Consider the following 19,730-nt stretch of genomic DNA (forward strand, 5'->3'; position numbering starts at 1 on the left):
TTGGAATCCGTAGTAAGTGAGACATATTGACCTTTACTCTTTACCATAAATTTAATTTAAACAAGATTAAGTTCTATAATTGAAAAATATTTGAAAAATTATTTAAACTACTGTTTATACTACTTTTCTTCCTTCCTAATTTTTCCTGTATTTTTGCCTTCTTTCCATTATTTATGTAGCATTTTGGTTACCAAATTGGCTTAGTGCATTTTATTAGAACTACAGTAGATAGTGGTTTTTTTATTTTATAAATTATGTGAATATATTTCTTGTAGAGAGCATATCTAAAGGGCCAGATTTGTGTGTGACAAGATTGGCAAAGATGATGAATTGTTTTTTCTTTTCAGACAATAAGAAATCTCAAGCCTCAGTCAGTGGTAAGAGTTCCTTTTTTTTGCTGTTGTTGTTGTTGTGTCCTTCCTTCCCCCTGTGCTCCCCATTTCTAAATAGAACAGCTTAGGAATCAGGGCTGTGGAGTACCAAGAAGAAAGCATCTGTGTATTCCCTAGCTGGAATATTACATGCTGCTGGAGAAAGAGGGGGTGCTGTGTTCTTTACCTGATTAATGCTGCTTCTGCACCCTGTGTTCTGTTTTGCCCTCTTGAATTGCCATTCCCTCTTTGACTTCACTTTTCTGTGTGCCCAGGATTCAGATTATGAAAACTGTCTTGAAAGGCTCTGAATTTATCCACTGCATAATAAAAATGATGTTAAAGGGGGAACTGTATAGCAAAGTACTTCCTCTGGTCTGAGCATTGCTTCTCCATTTGACTTCAGGAGGAAGAGGATCCATGGTGGGACCCTCTTGGTGTTTGAGGTTATAAGCTGTATATCCTCATGGACTTTTGTTGGCAGCTTGTTTTGACTTGTGTGTAAATATGGAGGTGGCTAATAAGTTCCTTTTCTTTAATGTGTTTAGATTCTATGTGGGACTTTGGAACTCTGAAGCACTTTGAATCATCTCCACTACGGAGAGTCAAAGATATGCCAGAAGCCTCTGGTCTCACAGGCAGAGCAGTGAATCTTAGTTTCCCGGGGTATTGGATCTAGTCATGGTCTGAAGCCAACAGATCAGAGAGTGGAGGATGGAGAACAGAGGATTTTGGGCAGACAATTGCATGGCTAGCTGCATATTGGTAACCATTTTCTTTGTAGATCCAATGAATGCCCTGCAGAATCTAACTGGGGGTCCCACAGCAGGGGCGCCTGGGATGGGCATGGCTTCCCGAGCTCAAGGAGCACCCATGACTGGGATGAGTGGCCTTGGTCCAATGGGACAGCAGATGAGTCTCCCAGGGCAGCAGCAGCCTCCTGGAACCTCGGGAATGGCCCCTCATGGTATGCCTGGTGTCTCTACAGCTACTCAGCAGAGTAAGTGCTCAGTTTGCTTCAACCACTGAAATTGTTATGTCAGCTTTTCAGTAATAACTCCTTTCCCCAAGGAAAACGTGCTGAAGAGATGTTATACTTCTGGCTAAATCAGCCAAGGGAACTGCTGGGAAGAGCTGATTTTAAGTACTGCTACCTGAAGGATAAATGCCTTCCTTAGTATAGTGAGGAACAGTCTAGCTGTTGTATGAGCAAATTCTTTCATCCTACTGTTGTCAACTTCAGAACATTGTTTTTGTGGAGCTCACCTATGTTTTCTGTAGTACGGTACTCCTGCTGGTGACCTCGGTGCACATTTCCTCCTGCACATTTTTATTCTCTTTACCTCTGTTGCTGACTCAATGTGTGTGAATTAGAAGTTGGTAGTGTCATTCATTCTGCCTCATCCATTTGAGGAAGCAAAAGCACATGCTGCTAATGAAGGATGTTAATCTCGCGCTGTTTTGAGTCTCATGTTTTCAGTACAGTCTTTACTTTCTTTTCAGACCAACTTCAGCTCCAGCAGATTGCCCAGCAGCAACAGCAGCAGCAGCAGCAATTCCAGCAGCAGCAGGTGGCTTTGCAGCAGCAGCAGTTCCAGGCCCAGCAGTCAGCCATGCAGCAGCAGTTCCAGGTCCAGCAGCAGCAGGCAGCGGCCGCTGCGGTGGCACAGCAGCAGCAGCAGCAACAGCAGCAGTTGCAAGCTGTCCAGCAGCAGCAGCAGCACATGCTGAAGCTGCAGATGCAGCAGCAGCAAAACCAACAGCAGGTGATGAGAAACAGCTACAATGGCAAATGAGGTGATCTGTGATGGGTTACTTGTCAAGTGAAGCTTGGCCTGTGTGGAAGTAGAGTATCAGCTCTGCCTGTTACCAGCACTTTTCCACTTTGGAGTAGGGCTTCAGGTTGGCAAGTTAATTGACAGCAATATATTACATCCTGGAGGAAAGCCTTAACAGATGTTTCATTGCTTTCTTCTGTCATAACAATAGAAAATTGAAATCTTTGTCTCTTTCTTTCTATAAATGTCAGGATTGTCTTTCATTCTGACAAGAATAGGTATGTGGGAAAGAACAGCAATTGAATTACTGTAGCAGTAGTGGCTGTTTTGTCATTGTGTGAATAACATGTTGCCACTTTAAAAAATGTGTGCCATGCACAAGATATATATCTATATATATAGACACTGTGTGTATATATAAATATATAAATATATATATTAGGCACAAAAGCAGCCGAGGAGACTTCAGCTGTCATATTCTTGTGCAGTTTTTGGTAAAGGGTGGTTACATTTGAAGAAGTGTGTCTAAGCCCATTTGTACAGGAGAAGCTGATGCACTTCACCTTTGCGTTCGAAAATTGTTTTAGTAGTGGGAAAAGCTTGTAATGTCAAAACTATGGGATGTAGCACTGTGTAGGGTTGAGATATATGGAAAGTGAGTGGATAAAAAGGTTGGGCTTTCTCTTCGGGCTTAAAACATCAGCCTGGTGTATTAGGATTCTGTTTGCTCTTGGTTTATGCTATAAAAACAAGCATTGCTGGAAGCTTTACCATCCTGGCTTCTCCTGCTTTTCAGATGCAGCAGCAACAGCAGCAGCAACAACTACAGCGGATTGCCCAAATGCAGCAGCTACAGGCACAGGCCATACAGGCACAACAGCAGCAGCAACAGCAGCAGCAGCAGCAGCAACAAATACCACCACAACAGATACAGCAGCAGCCACCTCAACAAGTCATGCAACAGCAGATACAACAGATGCAGCAGCAGCAACAACAGCAGCAACAGCAGCAGCAGCAGCAACAACAACAGGTTGCTCAGGCACAACAGTCTCAACTTCCACCACAATCCCAGCCTCAGCCCCAGCCCATGGTATCTCAGCCACAGGCAATCTCAGGACAAATTCCCAGTCAGGTTATGCCTGTTACTCTTACACCACAGCAGTTAAAAGCCATGCAGGTAAGGGCTGGCGACCAGCTGATATTGTTGGTTTGTCGTGATCCTCCAGAGAAATAAAAAATATATTTGATTTTTGCTAATAATGAAGTAGGAAAACCATAACTTGTTAAGAGCTCTGTAACTAACCTGTTATGAGTACAGGGTGTTTAAAGGTTTGTGTCTGGGCCTGCCAGTAGAGAACAGTTTTGTGCCTAAGAGTAGGAGTTCTGGAAATCTGTGAAAACCATTTATCCTGCTAATATTTAAAAAATAATTTCTTGTCTTACTCTTGAATGGACAAGTGAAAAAAAGAAAAAGAAACAAACCCTGGGTGAAGAAAAATTACCTCCATGACGTTTGCTGTTCCAGAACACGAGCAAGTGCTTTGAAGAGCCCAGTGCATTTGACTGGAGCCAGTGCTGGCTCTCCAGCATGCTGGCTTGGCTTCTGCTGCCTTGTTTAGAGGTTTTGGTCACGGTTTAAGATACTGGCTGTTCCTGTCTTGAAGAGAATGTGGACAAGACAATAGTTTTAGTCTGTTGAACCCCTTGCTGGGTCATCCTCTTAATGGTGCAGCTGTTTGAACTGCTACAGTAATTTCTGTTGGGCCTCCATGTGTGCTGTTGAGCCAAAGCTCAGACCTGTTTTCCTTTGGGCCTTGCTGGGGAGGAGTGGAGTGTCAGCCACACTTGGGAAATGGATGAGTTGATGTGTCCACTTTGTGCTCCTACCAGCTAAGCTAGGAGTAGTTAAACGCTGTGTTTGCCACACTGAAAGTTGTAATGAAGGTATAAATATTTGAAATGCTGGTCATTGGCAGGTGCTTGAGGGGAAAAACCCAGGTGTGTGGATAACTGTTTGCCAGAAAGTTAATTATCTAGTACTGTCATAGAAGACCTGATAATAGAGGGAAGAAGTTGCAAGAAGAAACTGAATTGGGTGTGCAGTCTGTGGAAAAACTGTTCTAAGTGTTATAAACATGGGAACTTGTTTTCACTGAGAAACCTCAAAAACTCTAGTCTGTGAGGCTGATCATGTCTCTACACCCTTTTTTATGGGAATCATGGTCAATCTAATCGAAACAGAAGTGTCATACCCTAATCATGTATGTATGTTTACTTTGCTTTTTCTTTTCAAACTCGAGGTAAGAGCTCAGCTGGTGCAGCAGCAGCAGCAGGCAGCGGCAGCAGTGCAGGCAGCTCAGGCCCAGGCTGCTCAGATGGGAGCTTCAGGGCAGGTAAGGGCTCAGGAGCCACTTCCCCTGGTCACAAGGCCTGTAGCAAGTGCATGCTAGAAATGAGCATGGAGATGGGTTTCTGGTGGTTTTCTGAGAGGGGTCTGACATTGGTCATTCCCTCTCTAAATGGGATATGGTCTTCTCTGCTGTTTCTCCTTTGCCTGGAGTCAGAGGCAGGATTTCATTGACAACCTCTCTGTGCATGCTCTCTGTCCCAAGTAGGTACAGTTGTTGCCTGTACTGACACAGGAATGCACATGAGTAAGAAGGCTTCCTGTGGGCACACTACGAGTCTGACTGTTGGTACCTGGAGTGTATCACCTCTTCTTTCCTTAAACTTTCTTAGGTGACTGCTTTGTTGTGTAAACTGATCTCTGTACTGTGACTCTTTGCCTGCTATCTTTAATCACATGTGATTTACCTTCCATCTTCATGTATTGACTATAAAAAATTGTACAGACAATGAAATCTCTCTGCGCTCCCCTTTCATTCCTTTCATCTTTCATTCTTTTTCTGAGTGAAATGGGCAGTAGATCTAGATTGCTCTTGTTCTGGATGTGAATTGTGCAGAAAAAATGGCGTGTGTCACAAGTGCAGAGTTACATTAAAAAAAAACAACCAAAACAAGTGCTGGGTGAAAGCTTCTTGTCTAACACAGTTTTCTTATCCTGCAATACGCTTGTAGCCCCAGTGGTTGTTCCTTGATGTGTGTCTGGGATGAAGGAGACATGGGGGAAAAAAAATGGGGAATGGCTTAAGCTGAACCTCTCATCCCATTTTCCACAAGAATATGAAAGTCTTTCGTGGCTTACCTCTGTAGTGTTTCATATTGAGGCATTTTACAGACATGGGTAAGTACAATTATCACCACTTTGTAGATGAAGAGACAGGCAGACAGATGAAATGAGTCTGACTAGGATTGATGGCAGAGTTCATTTTGTACACCCAGACATTCCATGTCTTCATGCACCATTTTCCTTTCAGTGCACAAGTAATATTATAAGTTCAGTAAGACCTTTGGAAGGTTTTTATGTGGACTGTGATAGCAATTGGTTCTTTAACATAAATCTCCCAGACTTTTATCAGGGATAGTGTCTTGTGCCATCATAACTCTCATGTGGCCCACACCCTTGTTGGTGGCTAAGTTCTGTTTCTGCATTGGTCCTTTGGCTTGAGTCAACATAACATGTAAAAGCTGATGCAGTGGTAAGTACAGTACTGGCAGCAATGGAGAATTCTCTTTCTACAACTGAAATGTGAATTAAAACTCATGTTTGTTTCTTAAATAATTTCCAGGTGGCACTACAGGGACTTAGGCTGACTGGAAGGAGACTCTGACTTTTCTTCTTTTTACTAACTTAATGGTGCTCTTTTCAACTCCAAAGCAGATGGATTGTGTTTATACAGAGTCAACTTAATTCTTGCCCCATTTAGTGACTTCATATGCCAGTGGCTTAACAGCACAGTGCATTTGAAAAGTTTTGGGTGATAAGATGGTTGACAGTGAGTTTTGTATTGCAGCTTTATTCAGTCATGTGTAGTAAACTCGGGGATTGCTCTTTATCTGTCACATGTGGAATTTAGAATATTCCACATACAGAGGCTTTACTCCATTTATGTTCATGCCATCGCAATATGAGTCTACTAAAATTCATGTAACACTGTGAAGTCTAATAATTAAATGGGTTTCTTGTACTTGTGGAAATATTTTCTGTATGTAATACTTACTTTTAAGATTGTGGCTGTCTATAATATTACAATGCAGCTTCAGTGTTGAGAGTGTATAAGAATTCTCTTTAATTTATAAGAAGTTTCTTTTAAAGTAGATTTTTGCTTTACAGTTAGTACATTTTTAGTACATGCACCAGCATTTTTAATAAATCTGCCTTGATTTCTTCATTTGGTCCAGGGAAGCTTTTGTTATAAACAACCCCTGTCCTAATCTTTGCTTGTTAGATTTAATCATAGTTTCTAGGGACTTTCCAACTGGGCATTTTGCTTGATATGTCTGTATTTTTCCTTTTCCATAAAATTTCTGTACATTCTCTGTGCATAAAAGTAAAAGGAATCCCAGGTTTAAACATGGGTTCACTTTGAAGTTCTTCTCTGGACACCATGCAGGTCAACGTTACCCTGCTCAGGTGTCTGGTCCTTGTGAGTATGTAACTCATGGGGAAGCTGATAGTAGGAGTGTCCTAGTGACCAGAGAGCTACACAAGAGCTTGCAGCACCAAGAAAAGAACCCATATAATCAAGTGGAATTAAGTATTAATAAAGTTTAAATCACTATTCTGGTGCAATTCCTTCAGGTGCTCAGAATGCAGAGTGGCTGTTGCTTTTTGAAAATCCGGGCTGCCTTTAGTGGAGTGACAGTGGTACTGAACGTACACATGCTCACCAAAAGCTGTGTATTTACAGAATTCTGAATGTTTGGATTTTAGATGAAAGAAAGTTACAAGTTCAGGATTCTAATTGTTATATTCCACTTCATTTTTATCAAATAGTAGGGTTTGTATCTTACTTTGGAGAGAGACTCTCTTCCTCTTCTTGCTCTCTGCTTTATCTCAGTTTACAAAATCTAGAATTTTATGCTACAAAAATCAATTTCACTCGTGGAGGAGGATTTGTGTTCAGTTAAAATCTTTTTCAAAAGTACTTGAACATTTCTGGTTGTGTTCCTGTTTCAGACAGACAAGAACATCTCCTTTATGGATATATTGCTTTGCATAAAACAAACCCCCTTTCCTGACTCCTTTGTCAAAGCATCCCAGGTTCTGTACATGTAAATCAGCTGGAAAATGGGGAAAAATAGATTAGTTTTGTTAAGAGAGTGGAATTAGTGCCATTTTATACATACACTTCCTTTTGAAAGCACACATTTCAAAAAATACAAAAAAATCAAACCCAAAAATGTGTGCATGTGCACATGTTTGACCAACTGCAATACTACAAACAGCTGAAAGCCTCTGAATTGGAGTTTGTCCTGTTGGTGTTCAGTGGTTTGCCAGACACTTAAACTGTGAATGTGCTTCTACTTTCCTTGGCCTCAGTGGAAGTAATTAAATCTTCACACTTTGGTGGTGTGGCATGAGAAACAGGAGCAAGATGGGACATGTGGGTCACCATAACATCCCTGGGATTCCACACGCTCCAGAGGTCCGTGTGCGTTCACGAGGGTCTAAGATGGGGTGATTGTGCCTGGAAGGATACGTTGGGGGATTTTTCCCCCTAGCAATTTCCCCTTTTTTTTTTTGGTTTTGTTAGGGTTGTGTTGCTTCACCAGCTCTCATGTTGATACTGTAGCTCTTCACTGCACTTCATAGCATCCACCTGTGCTTTGTGGCAGTGCTGGGTTGTTGTGTTTGCTCGTGGTGGCTGTTGCATGCTGTGTGTGCACGTGTGCATGTGTGTGTGATGTCTGAAGCGCTCTCATTCGTTTCTCTTTTGAAATCCTGTCTCTGACCATCCCTCTTTTCCTGGATGGAAAGGGACTGCATTGCTCTGATGTCGTGAACTAACAGCTGTGCTGAATTTGACACTATTTTCTTTATCAGTTATTGCTTTCCTTTTTCAGTCTTGCTATGTTGTATTTAATTTTATTTATTTTTAACAATTGTAAGCACATGCATTCTCTGACTCTTTAGAAACATGTTGCTGGCTGCTTCAGTCCATTTACATAGAACACTAAGCAGGAGTGCCCCAAACCATTTAGAGGAAGGAGGTTACATGAACTTGTAGGTTAGTTAGGATTGCATGGGTTCCTTGGTAACATGTAAGCTAGAAAAAAAAGGTAGCCCAGAGAACTTTACTGTAGATCTTTAGAGTACCAAACAGAAGCTTTTTTACTGATAAGTGAATCTGCCAAAGTTACCTGAATACAACCTCAAAAATATGGTGTATTTGTTGTAAATTCTCAGTATATATCAAATTCTCAGTGGAATATCAAATCTTAAGTAACATATGTATATACATAGGTATATAACATTAAATCTGTACGAATCCTGCAGGCTGATGGTTCTGAAAGGGACTTCTAGACACCTCAGAGTAGCATAGTCCTAATACTGTTTTAAAGTACAAATTCATTCTTAATGCTAACCTCCATCATTTATCCTAAATGATTGTTCTTTAGGGTGTGCTCAGTCTTTACAGCTGGAGAATCAAACCGTGCTTGAGGACGATTATGGACTCAGAATAATTTAGCCCAGCTTAGTAATAGAGGAATGGGTATTGGTCAAAGATATGGAAATCAAAAGGATATATTTGACTTATTCTATGGGTTACAAAAGAAAGGAAATAGCCTCGTCAAACCCAGAAGTCCTTTTTGTTGTCTGGCATTGTTATGCTGTCATAGGTTAGGCTGGTCTGGAGTTTTGCCCACTGTGGAGCATTTGTGCTGACAGTTGCTGTTGAACTGTGTGACAAAGTGTTTTGTAGCAAAGGGGGCACATGCAAATACTGCTAAACCTTTTGAGTCCACAGCGGGGGAAAGCACATCAGAAACCTATGGCATTATAGAGCTTCTTATATGGAGCACAGACAGCAATCTTAGAGCGCTTATTTCCAGGAATTCTAGAAATTCAAGATGTCAGGCAAAATTTAGGAAAAGCCATTGATGGAAATGACAGCACAGTCAACCCTCGACCCACGAATCTGAGTCTACACATCGCTCTCTGGAGATGACTAGAATTCGTGAGGTGCCTGCTGAAAACAGATAGAAGGGTTACAAAAAGGAGTTTGGTTTCTAAGCTAGCATGTCAGGTTAACCTTTAGAGAAAAGCTCACTAACCTTCCCTTCATGCTCCCCCTCCCCCTAATTCCTGGAGGTTGCATGTGCTTCTCATCCTGCCAGGGCACTGCATTTCTTGTTTTGCGATTACTTTTGTCTGTTGTCCCTCTGTCCTCAAAGATGATCACCGCACCTATGGCCCGAGGTGGGATGCAAATCAGACCACGGTTCCCGCCTACCACCGCTGTGTCTGCTACAGCACCAAGCTCCATTCCCTTGGGCGGACAGCAAATGCCACAGGTATTTACTGAGTCAAAGCACATTGTGTCAGGGATTCACTGCCTGGTTGTGTAGCACTGGCTTTCAAGCAAGGGGACCTTCACTTTTGCACCAAACAACGAACTTGCTGGTGTTTCTCAGGGTGTTGGGCTGTTTAGGTTGGGGATTTTATGGATCCCTTTTCATTTTAAATAATAGGTTTACTGAGAGCTTGGGATATCAAATAAAGCATTATTAAAGTGGTGCAGGTCTTTATTTTAACATTTCAAACTTTTCCGTGTTCAGAATTGATTCAGGTCTCAAATTAGAGGTCCTCACTCTATGAGTGTGAATTTATGAGACTGTTGCAAGTCTGCACTGCAGTTTACTGGCTGAGTTGTGACCAGGACCTTGCTTGTCATATGTTCATGCTCTGTACAGGTGCTTTCTTCATTACTAGTAAACTGGGGCTCATTTCAGTTGGACTAGCTCCTTGGCATAATACCAGGGACCCAGAAAAATTCGAGCTGTTCTTTTCTTTCGTGGTTGTGTAGGAGCAGCTGCCAGAAGAATTCCACTTGTACCTGCATCAAAGAGCCTGTGGAGGCAGGCTGGCAGCACCTGTCCAGCTGTTGCTGGAAAGTGCATGAAGCCAGAGTACTGCATTTCTTCTCAGGAATTTGCAGAAGTAGTTAAAGTGACCAGAAAGATTCTGTAGTCCTAGGCAAACACATCTGTTGTTGTTTCTGGTTTAAGCTGGATGGTCATTTCAATCCAGGACAGTGTTTACATGTTAACTGACAAACCTGGGCATAGCTGTGGAGTCAGAGGAGAATCTACTCCGAGCTTTGGTTGGTGTAGCAGTTTATACAGAGACAATCATCTCCCATATGAAATACAATATTTGGTTTGATGGTGAAGCTTTCCCATGGGTATTTAAGTATTAGTTTCACTTATATTTAATATTTGACACATAACAAAAGACCTCTGGTTCCAGCATTCAGTGCCATAGGCTGATCTTTTAGCACTGTCATTGTTATTGAGGAGCTTTGATTTCCAACACCAAGTGAACTGGTCATCAAGGAGCTCTCTCAGTAGGAGGCCAAGGATTGTGAAAATGATGTAGAGGGCTGAACAACTAGAGAAGGCAGAAGAAGAAAAGAAATTTTTCATGAACAATAATTTACAGTACTGTAAATGCTTTCTGGAGTTTTCCTTTCAGCTAAAAATTTCCTCATTACTACCCATCAGTTCCTTGTTGCAGTCTCCTTTCCCTGCCATTGGCTTCTGCATATTTGCACGCTTGCTACTGGGAGCTTCTGAAAGCTCTCACCAGCCTTATCTCCTGAGTGCTGTCCTTGCCTGAGACAGGCTTATCTTCCAGCATAGTGGGCTCTGAACACTAAGAATGGCTTTGATTTAGTGGATGTAAATGCAGACTTTTATCAGGCAAGCCTAAATATCTCCTGGCCAAGACTTCAGCAGATTAGGGCTTGGTGTCATGATCAGGACACTGTAGAGTCACAGAACATGGATATGTTCAGTGGGCTGGCATGGCTGACCATGAACATGCTTGTAGGGCAGAAATTCATATCCCTCAGTGAAAAAATATGTAGTTGCATTTCTTTATGTCTGTTGAAGATGAAGGGTATACAAATGATAAGTAACCACGGCTTGACTCTGGAGTTAAATTTGAGTTCAATGGAGTTAAAGCTCTGGAGGGAAGGTTTTATTTTTCTTCTGGGTTTATAGATATTTTTGTGGTGGGTTTTTTTTGTTGGTGTTTTTTTTCTAAGCCTTCTTTTTACTCTGAGTCAGCTGAAAAGAGCATTACCTAGAAGTTGAAATTTCATTAAATTGTTGTAATCCTAATCCATATCCTGGAAACAATGTAAAAACCTAAACCTGAAGATCTATTCTGCAGAAAGGCATCTGAAATTATTATGTAGCAAATGAACTGCTGTCCAAGCAAAGCAAGGCAGTAAGTTCAGAATTGCACAGTTCTGAATGCATGTTTCTGAAAATGTCACAGTTTTGCTTACGTTGGCCTTTGGTTATGCTCAAATGAAGCTGGCAGAGAGCAAACCTGTTGTAAGGAGGAAAGCTGTTTGCCTGTGCATGTACTTGAATGAGAAGGGATAATGCAAAAGCGTTCAATTCATTCAGTGCTTATGTGCACAGTACATGCTGCATGTCCTTTTCTTCGCTTTTCTGCACCATTTGTAAATTGGTCCTTGCTGTTCAAGTAGATACAGAAGCTTAAATATGGCAAAAAACCTAATGAAACTCCTTTCTCCTTCCTTCTCAAGACATAAGGATTGAAGTAATCCTTTGTAGCCAACTTGAGACACTTAAAAGGGGCCTGATTTTCAGGAAGTGATGAACCACTCAAAGTGGTCTTAGTTTGACCTGAGGAAAAATGGGTGCAGCATCCAAGCTCTAAATTATTTGCTGTTTAATACAATGTTAAATAGACCTGTAAGAAGTCAGGGAATGCTTTTTGCAGTGTCCATCCCAGCTTCCTTCCAAACAGTGGTGAGCTACTTGCTTTCTATGGGAGGCAGACTGTGCTTTTCAATCCCAAAAATGCTTTTCCAGCTGTTGAGGAGACAAATACTGTTAAAGAATCCACTTCTTATGTATAACAGTAAGCACAGCCTCAGTGCTTGTTGATTATGGAGAAAAGGAAGATATGGTAGCTGATTTAAACATCATTTCAGCCTCACTTGTTCTAACTCTTATCTTCTTGGGAGAGGTTGCAAAGGTACTGGGGTTATTGAAGGTTGAAAAAAACCCATCTTAGTATGTCAGGCTGCATTTGATTTTAAACTATTCTTTAATGGCTGATAAACTAACATCTTCAAGCCTGGTTTTGCACAGAGCTGGGGATTGTTCGTGCCCTATTTTGGTTTTTTGTGGAATGAAGCCTCTTGCAGAACTGCAGTGTGAAATTCCAGTCAAAGCATTTCCTGTTGTATTCAGTGTGTACATGCAAAAGTAGACCATATGATACCTTTAAAATGTGCTAAATATCATGTCCATGGATGATTTAATGGGTACTTAACAAAAGGGTGAAGGACAACGCTGGTTTGCAGCACCCATGACATGTCTGGGACTTGTGGGTTTACTGTGACCTTTGCTTAAAATTGATTTAGACTGAGGGAAACAGAATTGTTAATTCATAAAGATGCTAATCAGTGACTTACAGAATGGACACAGAGGTTGCTGAGCCATGATGTATCTTTGTATGTACTTATTTATAGCCTCAGGTCACGAGAACTCTGCATGTGCCTTACACAAACATGATCACTTAACATCTTCATTACTGTATCATGCTCCAGGCCACTGTACAGGTTTTCTTGTTTGGTTTTAAGTGATCAAGGGAAAAAATGTGTATTAGAACAAATGTGAGAAGTTGCTCAAATTTGAGCATCATCTGGCTCTGGCACTGTAGAGTGTACAGAAAAAACTTAGTTGTTACCCAGAGTTTGGTGCTGTTCTGGAAATGCTCTTATTCATCTCTTTGTCCTTCAGGCACACCTCAGCACTCTCCAAAGGTCAGAAAACTACTTCATTTTTTTTTCCACACAGGTGTTCAGTTGGAGTGTTTCTATCTCACACAGTTTTTCAAAGCTGAATATTTAAACAGGATGTTGCTGATATGGCTTACTTAATTGTTTTTCTTCCTGAAGAAAACCAGTTGGGATGCTACATTCAAATCTGACTGACCTTTGAAGACTGTAATGAAAAGGTCAAAATAAGGATGGGGTTTTATGACTCTTAATTCTCAAGTGAGAACTGTCTTTTCTTCCTGCTCTTCTTGAGTTCTAATAAAGTACAGGTTTTTTACATGGTACTTCTGACATTTTAATTGCAATATGATGGTTTGGGAAGTGAAAAGCAATTAGTTGTTCAAATTATGTGCAATTTCAGTGGTTATTTCTAGTAAAGTTGATATGAAGTACTGCCCTGAGAGCCTCAAGAGTGATACAGATGGGACTGTCCTTATGGGGGAAAAAGGAAACTAATGCTTTTCATTTCTTGTAGGCCTGAGGATCCGCTTCTCTCCACAGGTAAAGCTTTTAGTTAGGTTCCCATCCTCTACTCCTTTTTGTTGTTATTGATCTTATCTTTTCCCACCTTTCAGGTCAGCCAGAACAATATTACCATGATGTCATCGCCATCTCCTGTCCAACAAGCTCAAACACCCCAGTCAATGCCTCCACCACCACAGCCACAGCCCTCACCTCAGCCAGGCCAGCCCACTTCCCAGCCAAATTCAAATGTCAGGTGAGCCACACTGCAGCTTCTGAGGGCTTTTGTTAATGCCATAAGGGTGAGGTTTTCAGAAGCATTCAGTATATATCTTACTCTGTTTCCAATGAAGTGAAAGAATTTCAATTCCAACTGCACTGAGAGCACAGGTGGGATTGTGCTGGATACACTCTGAAAACCCCCCCTTTTAAATAAACAAGCTGTGTATGAAATCCTCGCCAAGACAGAACTACAGAGTGCCATAACAATGCTTACTAAAATCATATCTGCTCACAGGCTGGTGATCCTTCCTCGTCAGATTCTGCTAGGTTTGATTATGTGCTTATTTTTCAGCTCTGGCCCTGCTCCCTCACCCAGCAGCTTTCTCCCCAGTCCATCTCCACAACCATCCCAGAGCCCAGCAGCTGCACGAACACCTCAGAACTTCAGTGTCCCATCCCCAGGTCCTCTAAACACTCCAGGTAAATGATCTGAGAGCTGTACTGCAGACCATGAGTTGGGCTGTGGTTTGGTAACTGTAGTAGTTACCAGGAAACCTGCTGGTTTTGGCACTTTAAAGAGCTCCACAAAGCAGCTGGCATTGCAAGTAGTGAACATGTCACATGCACCACATAACACAACAGCTTGGGTACCTCAAATCAAAATCAACTGAAACCTCTTTTCTCATCAGTGAAATATGTAATGGATTTTTTCTCCCCAGTCTTTTGAAAAAAGAATGATACTTAATTTAATGGAGCAAGTTCCTTAATTCCATCCAGGAAGGAACCCTTAGCAACAGCATAGAGTTGTAAAGGATGTAACTATTTAATCACAGGCAGCTGCTTTGCTCCAAAACACTTCTCCAGGTGTGCTGTGACATTTTGCTCTTCTCCCTCCCAGCTACAATAAGCAGTTTCTGATACTGAGAGTGGAGGTAACATACTGGCTCCTTCTCACACCAGAGTTGTGTGCTTTGCAGGTTGGAAAGCACTCACTTAAGGAAAACTGCAGCAAATTCACTGTGTTTATTTAATGTTTAATGCATCAGAGTGAGGGCAAAATGAGGACCTAGAAAATGGGTATATGGAACTTTGGAACTTTTCAGAAAAAAATGGTACTACCTGGGAATTGTTGTCCAGTCCATAGAACATGATATTTCTATACAAAGAAGAGAGGATTGGGGAAGCACTTGAACTATGGAGGGCATCCAGTTATGGATTTGGATGTTTGACATGAGCTACACTTTGAGAGTGTCACGTTTCAGATCTAGATTCTGAAATGTGAGAATAATGTTCTGCAGTATCTTTTATCACCCTGTGACCTGCAGTCTTCCTTCTTGCCAGGAAATCCAAATTCTGTCATGAGTCCAGCCAGTTCTGGTCAGTCAGAGGAGCAACAGTATCTGGAAAAACTCAAACAGCTGTCAAAGTACATTGAGCCACTCCGGAGGATGATCAATAAAATAGATAAAAATGAAGGTGAGGTTCCCTATATTTAGCCATGCATTTCTCTCTGTCATCTCTCTCTTCTGCTGAAAGAAGCAGTACTTTGCCTTATGTCATGGTTTCTATTCCAGGGATTAAAAATGTCACAGAAAGTTTGTTGCTCTTTCTTGCCTATAGCTAAAGATTTTACTGTGAAGAGTGGGCAAAATCCTTGTTCTTAAATTCTCATGAGTTTTCCTTTACTTCTGATGGTTTTCAGACACATAAAGCATATGCAGTGGATATATTTATGAGTAGATGAAAGATCTGTGGTCCACACTACTGTCTTCAGTGTTGGCTTGTGTATACATGAAATTATGTACTTTTAACAGTATATTGTATTTCTGTCTACAAGAATTGAAGCTATCCTTGTAGTCAATGTTTATGTCTCTGGTACTATTTCAGACAGGAAGAAGGACCTGAGTAAAATGAAGAGTCTCTTGGATATCCTGACTGACCCTTCAAAACGGTAATTCTTTCCTTTTGGCTGGGCATTCATTTTCCCAGCTATTCCAGAAATTTGTTGTTTAGCATCCAGCCACGTTTACCTTGAGGCTCTGTGGGGCTCAGATAGCAGGAACACTTCAGCTAAGGTGACCATTTTGTGGTGATGAAGTTTCTCCTGTTCCACAGGTGCCCCCTGAAGACGCTGCAGAAATGTGAAATTGCTCTGGAGAAGCTGAAAAATGATATGGCTGTGGTATGTAAGGCTTTGTGCTAGTAAAGATAAGCAATTAATTTGTGAAAGGCAAGGTAACTTTTTGCATTTCTTGTGACTCATGCTGTTAAGGCTTCAAGTACGGTTGAACAAAATAGGAAAACAGGAAAAAATGGGCATTTACTTCACACAAGTCACCTGTATGTATCTTTTGACTGAACTTTCAAGTTCTTGTGCTTTGTGCCAAGACTCAAATACTTCTTTTGGTGAACTTTTGTGGCTGATTTCAGGACTGCCTTCCTAAACCAAAGCGGCAGATGTCTTTTTGCTTGTTTGTTTTCTCCTCCCACACTGTTAATGTGTGCAGTTTGGAGAATCATTTGCATTCCATGCATTGGAAGTTTACCGCTGCAAAATTTTGCAGAATTAACGGTAGATGTTTCTTTTTTGGTGATGATTGAAAGACAAAGGGTTTCTGTTGTGTTTCAGCCTACTCCACCGCCCCCCCCAGTGCCCCCAACCAAACAGCAGTACTTGTGTCAGCCACTGCTGGATGCTGTTTTGGCCAACATCCGTTCCCCAGTGTTCAACCATTCCCTGTACCGAACGTTTATGCCGGCCATGACCGCAATCCATGGACCGCCCATCACGTACGTATCACCCACCTGCTGTCTGTCCTGGCCATTCATTATTTGGGGAAGAATGTTTATTTGTAGAAGCTGTTAAAAGAACAGAGGGGGTTTTGCAGGGGGGTGAGTTATAGCTTTCCTTTTGTGACCTGTAAAGTATTTGACAAATACATTTTCACCTGGTCCTTTTGTGGACTGTGCTTTACACAGGGCCCCAGTTGCTTCCCCTCGAAAACGGAAATATGAAGAGGATGAAAGGCAGACCATTCCAAACGTCTTACAAGGAGAAGTTGCAAGATTAAATCCTAAATTCCTGGTGAACCTGGACCCTTCCCACTGCAGCAATAATGGCACAGTTCATCTCATATGCAAGCTAGGTAAGCAAGGAGACGCTAAGGGCTGCATTCAGAAAGAAGTGCTGAGCTTGATTGTAGGAATTTGAAACAGTAGGAATTTGAATCTCACTAACCTGTGACTTCTGCATGAAGTCTGTACTTATATCTCTACTTATCATAGCACTGCATCATCACAACATTCTGCACAGCCTGTTTCAGGGTACTCCTGGGGATTTCATTCACACTGATTGATCCTTTCTCTGCACTGAAGTTGCAATTGGTAACCTCAGTGTGTAGAAAATTACTTGTTGCTAGCAAAATCTTGATTCCTGATATGTGAGTTGTTGTGCCTCCATCAAGTAGGACAGAGCTAGAGAAATGGTGAGTTAATTTTTGGGATGGTCTATTTCAGTTTGTACTAATGATCACTTGCAATGGTGTATGTTCAAGAAATTAATTCAGATTGCTTTTTTTAAAAAAAAAAAATCCTAGCTGAATAATCATAAAGTGGTATAGTCTGTTTACTTGTTTTGTTCTTGGATTCCAGTAAGGAAAATAGGTTCTTTCCTCCCCTGCTTCCTTTGAAGTGTCAGGATTGGTTTAGTCCTGAGCATTGATACATGAGGCACTTAGTTTTCAGAAATGAGGTGTCTAACTTGGTGAAGTTGAGCTGATGAAATGGTGAGAATGGCAAGGTGCAGAAGTGTCTAAGAGATGGAGCTATGTTTGCCAGGCTTTTCTGCCAAAAGTTTAAGAGTGTTGGTAAAGTCAGCAATGAGATTTCCTTTCAGTAAAAAAGGAGATGTACGGTCAGGTTCATCTTTGGGGTTCAGAGGCTAGAAACCAAGCTGTATTATGCACAAAACCCTTCTATCCAGCAAGGAATGCTTTGTTCTGATGGGAAGTGTGTTTGCATCCTAGATGACAAGAATCTTCCAAATGTCCCACCACTCCAGCTCAGCGTTCCAGCGGATTATCCAGATCAGAGCCCTCTGTGGATAAAAAACCCCAGACAGTATGGTATGAGGCTGCTGGCATGACATTTGTTGGGCATGTGTATGTGGTAGTAGGGGGGAAGTGTGAACACTTCATGTTACTCTTGTCTTTTAAACTTTTTTAAATATACTTTTTTATTATAACTTCCTTTATCTGTTATCTTTTTTTTTTTCTTCCAGCAGCCAACCCCTTTTTGCAGTCAGTGTATCGATACATGACTTCAAAACTATTGCAACTTCCAGACAAGCATTCAGTCACAGCACTCTTGAACACCTGGGCACAAAGCATTCGCCAGGCCTGCCTCTCTGCTGCATAACAGCTCACTTTCTAAATCATGAAGCAAGAAAAAAGGTCTCAACAGCTGGCCTCTTCCACATATCACTGGAATTACCACAGTTTGGGGAGGTTACTTCAGAAGAAAGAAGCCTTATGTTGTTTTGTTTCTAGGTGTCAGGTTCAGTAGAGAGCCTGATGTTAGACTTAGCCTTCATGCTTTTTATCTTCTGCCTCAGTGGACTTTTGCCAGCATTCTCAAATATACAAAATGTGTATATATGGTTCTTGAGACTGTATTTCAGATGAGTTTTTATTGTCTTCTTAGAGAAGAAATTATTTGTGGACTTCCATCAGGGAGTCTGGTATAAGAGGGAGTAGGGAGAAAATGTCCTAATTTGCTTCAGAGTTTGCTCAGTGCCAGTATTCCTTTCACACTGTATGTTTTGTGACCTCATACTGCCCCAGAAATAAATTAGCTGCAACTAGAATGTGCTTGCAAACTTCTCAGTGGTTGTAGGAATCATTTTGCCTTTTAGCTTTGCCCAGAGATGGGATAAATTACAGCCTTTTAAGGCATCCCTCAAATATGTGAGATAAATCTGGATAATTACACCTGGGGGTGGGAGTGTGGAACTAAACAGAGCAAAAAAAGTATTTTATAGCTTATTTTAAATGCAACTTTGTATAAACGGTTTTTGGTTAGCATGGATCACATTTCTCACTCCAAAAGAGTGAGGCTGATGAGAAGGAAAGAGATACTAATGTGCACACTGACTTCCTCTGTGAATTCAGTAAATGTGTGTGTAAAGGTGGGGAGGGAAAAACCAACAGTATAAAGGCCAAGTGACACCAGTCAATCCAGCAGGCTCACAGCTAGATTTCTTTTATTAAGAGTCTTTCTGAGGCATCTGGCTTCCTTTGGGAGTTGATGCAGTGCAGGGAAAATGCTTCTATACTACATCAGTTTGTTTGAACAGAAAAGGCAAAAAACAACAGCTCAGGAGTAGAACTGACAATTAGCACATTGTGTCTTGAGCAATGATAGGCACTCAAGTCAGTCATCAGCTGCCTTATTGTTGGGCACTTCTAATGAAAACATTTGCCACAAGTAACTTTAATTTCATGCATTTTTCATATTTCCACCATGCTTATAAATTGCTCCCTCTTGATTTCCTGGTGCAGAATTTCAAATATCAGATGTTCCCATTATATCCTGCCCCATGTCTCTGTATTGTGCAGCAAACCTTGAAGAGTAGCTGGGCTCTCTTACAGTAGTGTCAAGAAATTGCTATGACCTCCATGAATCTATGTGGTGTCATCAGTTTTAGGATGTTTTTAAATGTGGGTACTTAGTAAGCACTGACTGAGGCAGCAGAGTGCTATCAGTATTTTGTACATGAACTAATGCATTATCTGTTTGTTTCTATTGTAATAAATTTATTATTATTCCTGTGTTAGACATTATACTGCTCTTCCCATGTTAGATACCAGTTCTGTTGTGCCACTGGATGATGGTTACTGTGTTCTGTGGTAAGTGAAAACTCACAGGCTTTGCAGGTTAGGGGACAAAAT

At 41.3% G+C, this 19,730-nt stretch overlaps 1 protein-coding gene across 1 annotated transcript in view; it reads left to right on the forward strand.

The window, feature by feature from the left end:
* Positions 1-18,646, forward strand: part of MED15 (mediator complex subunit 15) — a 24,761-nt gene extending 6,115 nt beyond the window's left edge. The window contains exons 4-18 of the mRNA XM_017813943.1: positions 348-377; positions 1,156-1,371; positions 1,875-2,137; positions 2,952-3,326; positions 4,450-4,542; positions 9,449-9,568; positions 13,674-13,816; positions 14,135-14,262; positions 15,124-15,258; positions 15,670-15,733; positions 15,898-15,964; positions 16,412-16,572; positions 16,762-16,928; positions 17,808-17,906; positions 18,062-18,646. Coding sequence (XP_017669432.1) covers positions 348-377; positions 1,156-1,371; positions 1,875-2,137; positions 2,952-3,326; positions 4,450-4,542; positions 9,449-9,568; positions 13,674-13,816; positions 14,135-14,262; positions 15,124-15,258; positions 15,670-15,733; positions 15,898-15,964; positions 16,412-16,572; positions 16,762-16,928; positions 17,808-17,906; positions 18,062-18,198 — 2,198 coding nt within the window. The 3' untranslated portion in view covers positions 18,199-18,646. The remainder of the gene's footprint in view (positions 1-347; positions 378-1,155; positions 1,372-1,874; positions 2,138-2,951; positions 3,327-4,449; positions 4,543-9,448; positions 9,569-13,673; positions 13,817-14,134; positions 14,263-15,123; positions 15,259-15,669; positions 15,734-15,897; positions 15,965-16,411; positions 16,573-16,761; positions 16,929-17,807; positions 17,907-18,061) is intronic.
* The last annotated feature ends 1,084 nt before the right edge of the window (positions 18,647-19,730 follow it).

This window comes from Lepidothrix coronata, unplaced genomic scaffold, assembly GCF_001604755.1.
Source record: "Lepidothrix coronata isolate B3197 unplaced genomic scaffold, Lepidothrix_coronata-1.0 Scaffold44, whole genome shotgun sequence".
Lineage (NCBI taxonomy): Eukaryota > Metazoa > Chordata > Aves > Passeriformes > Pipridae > Lepidothrix > Lepidothrix coronata.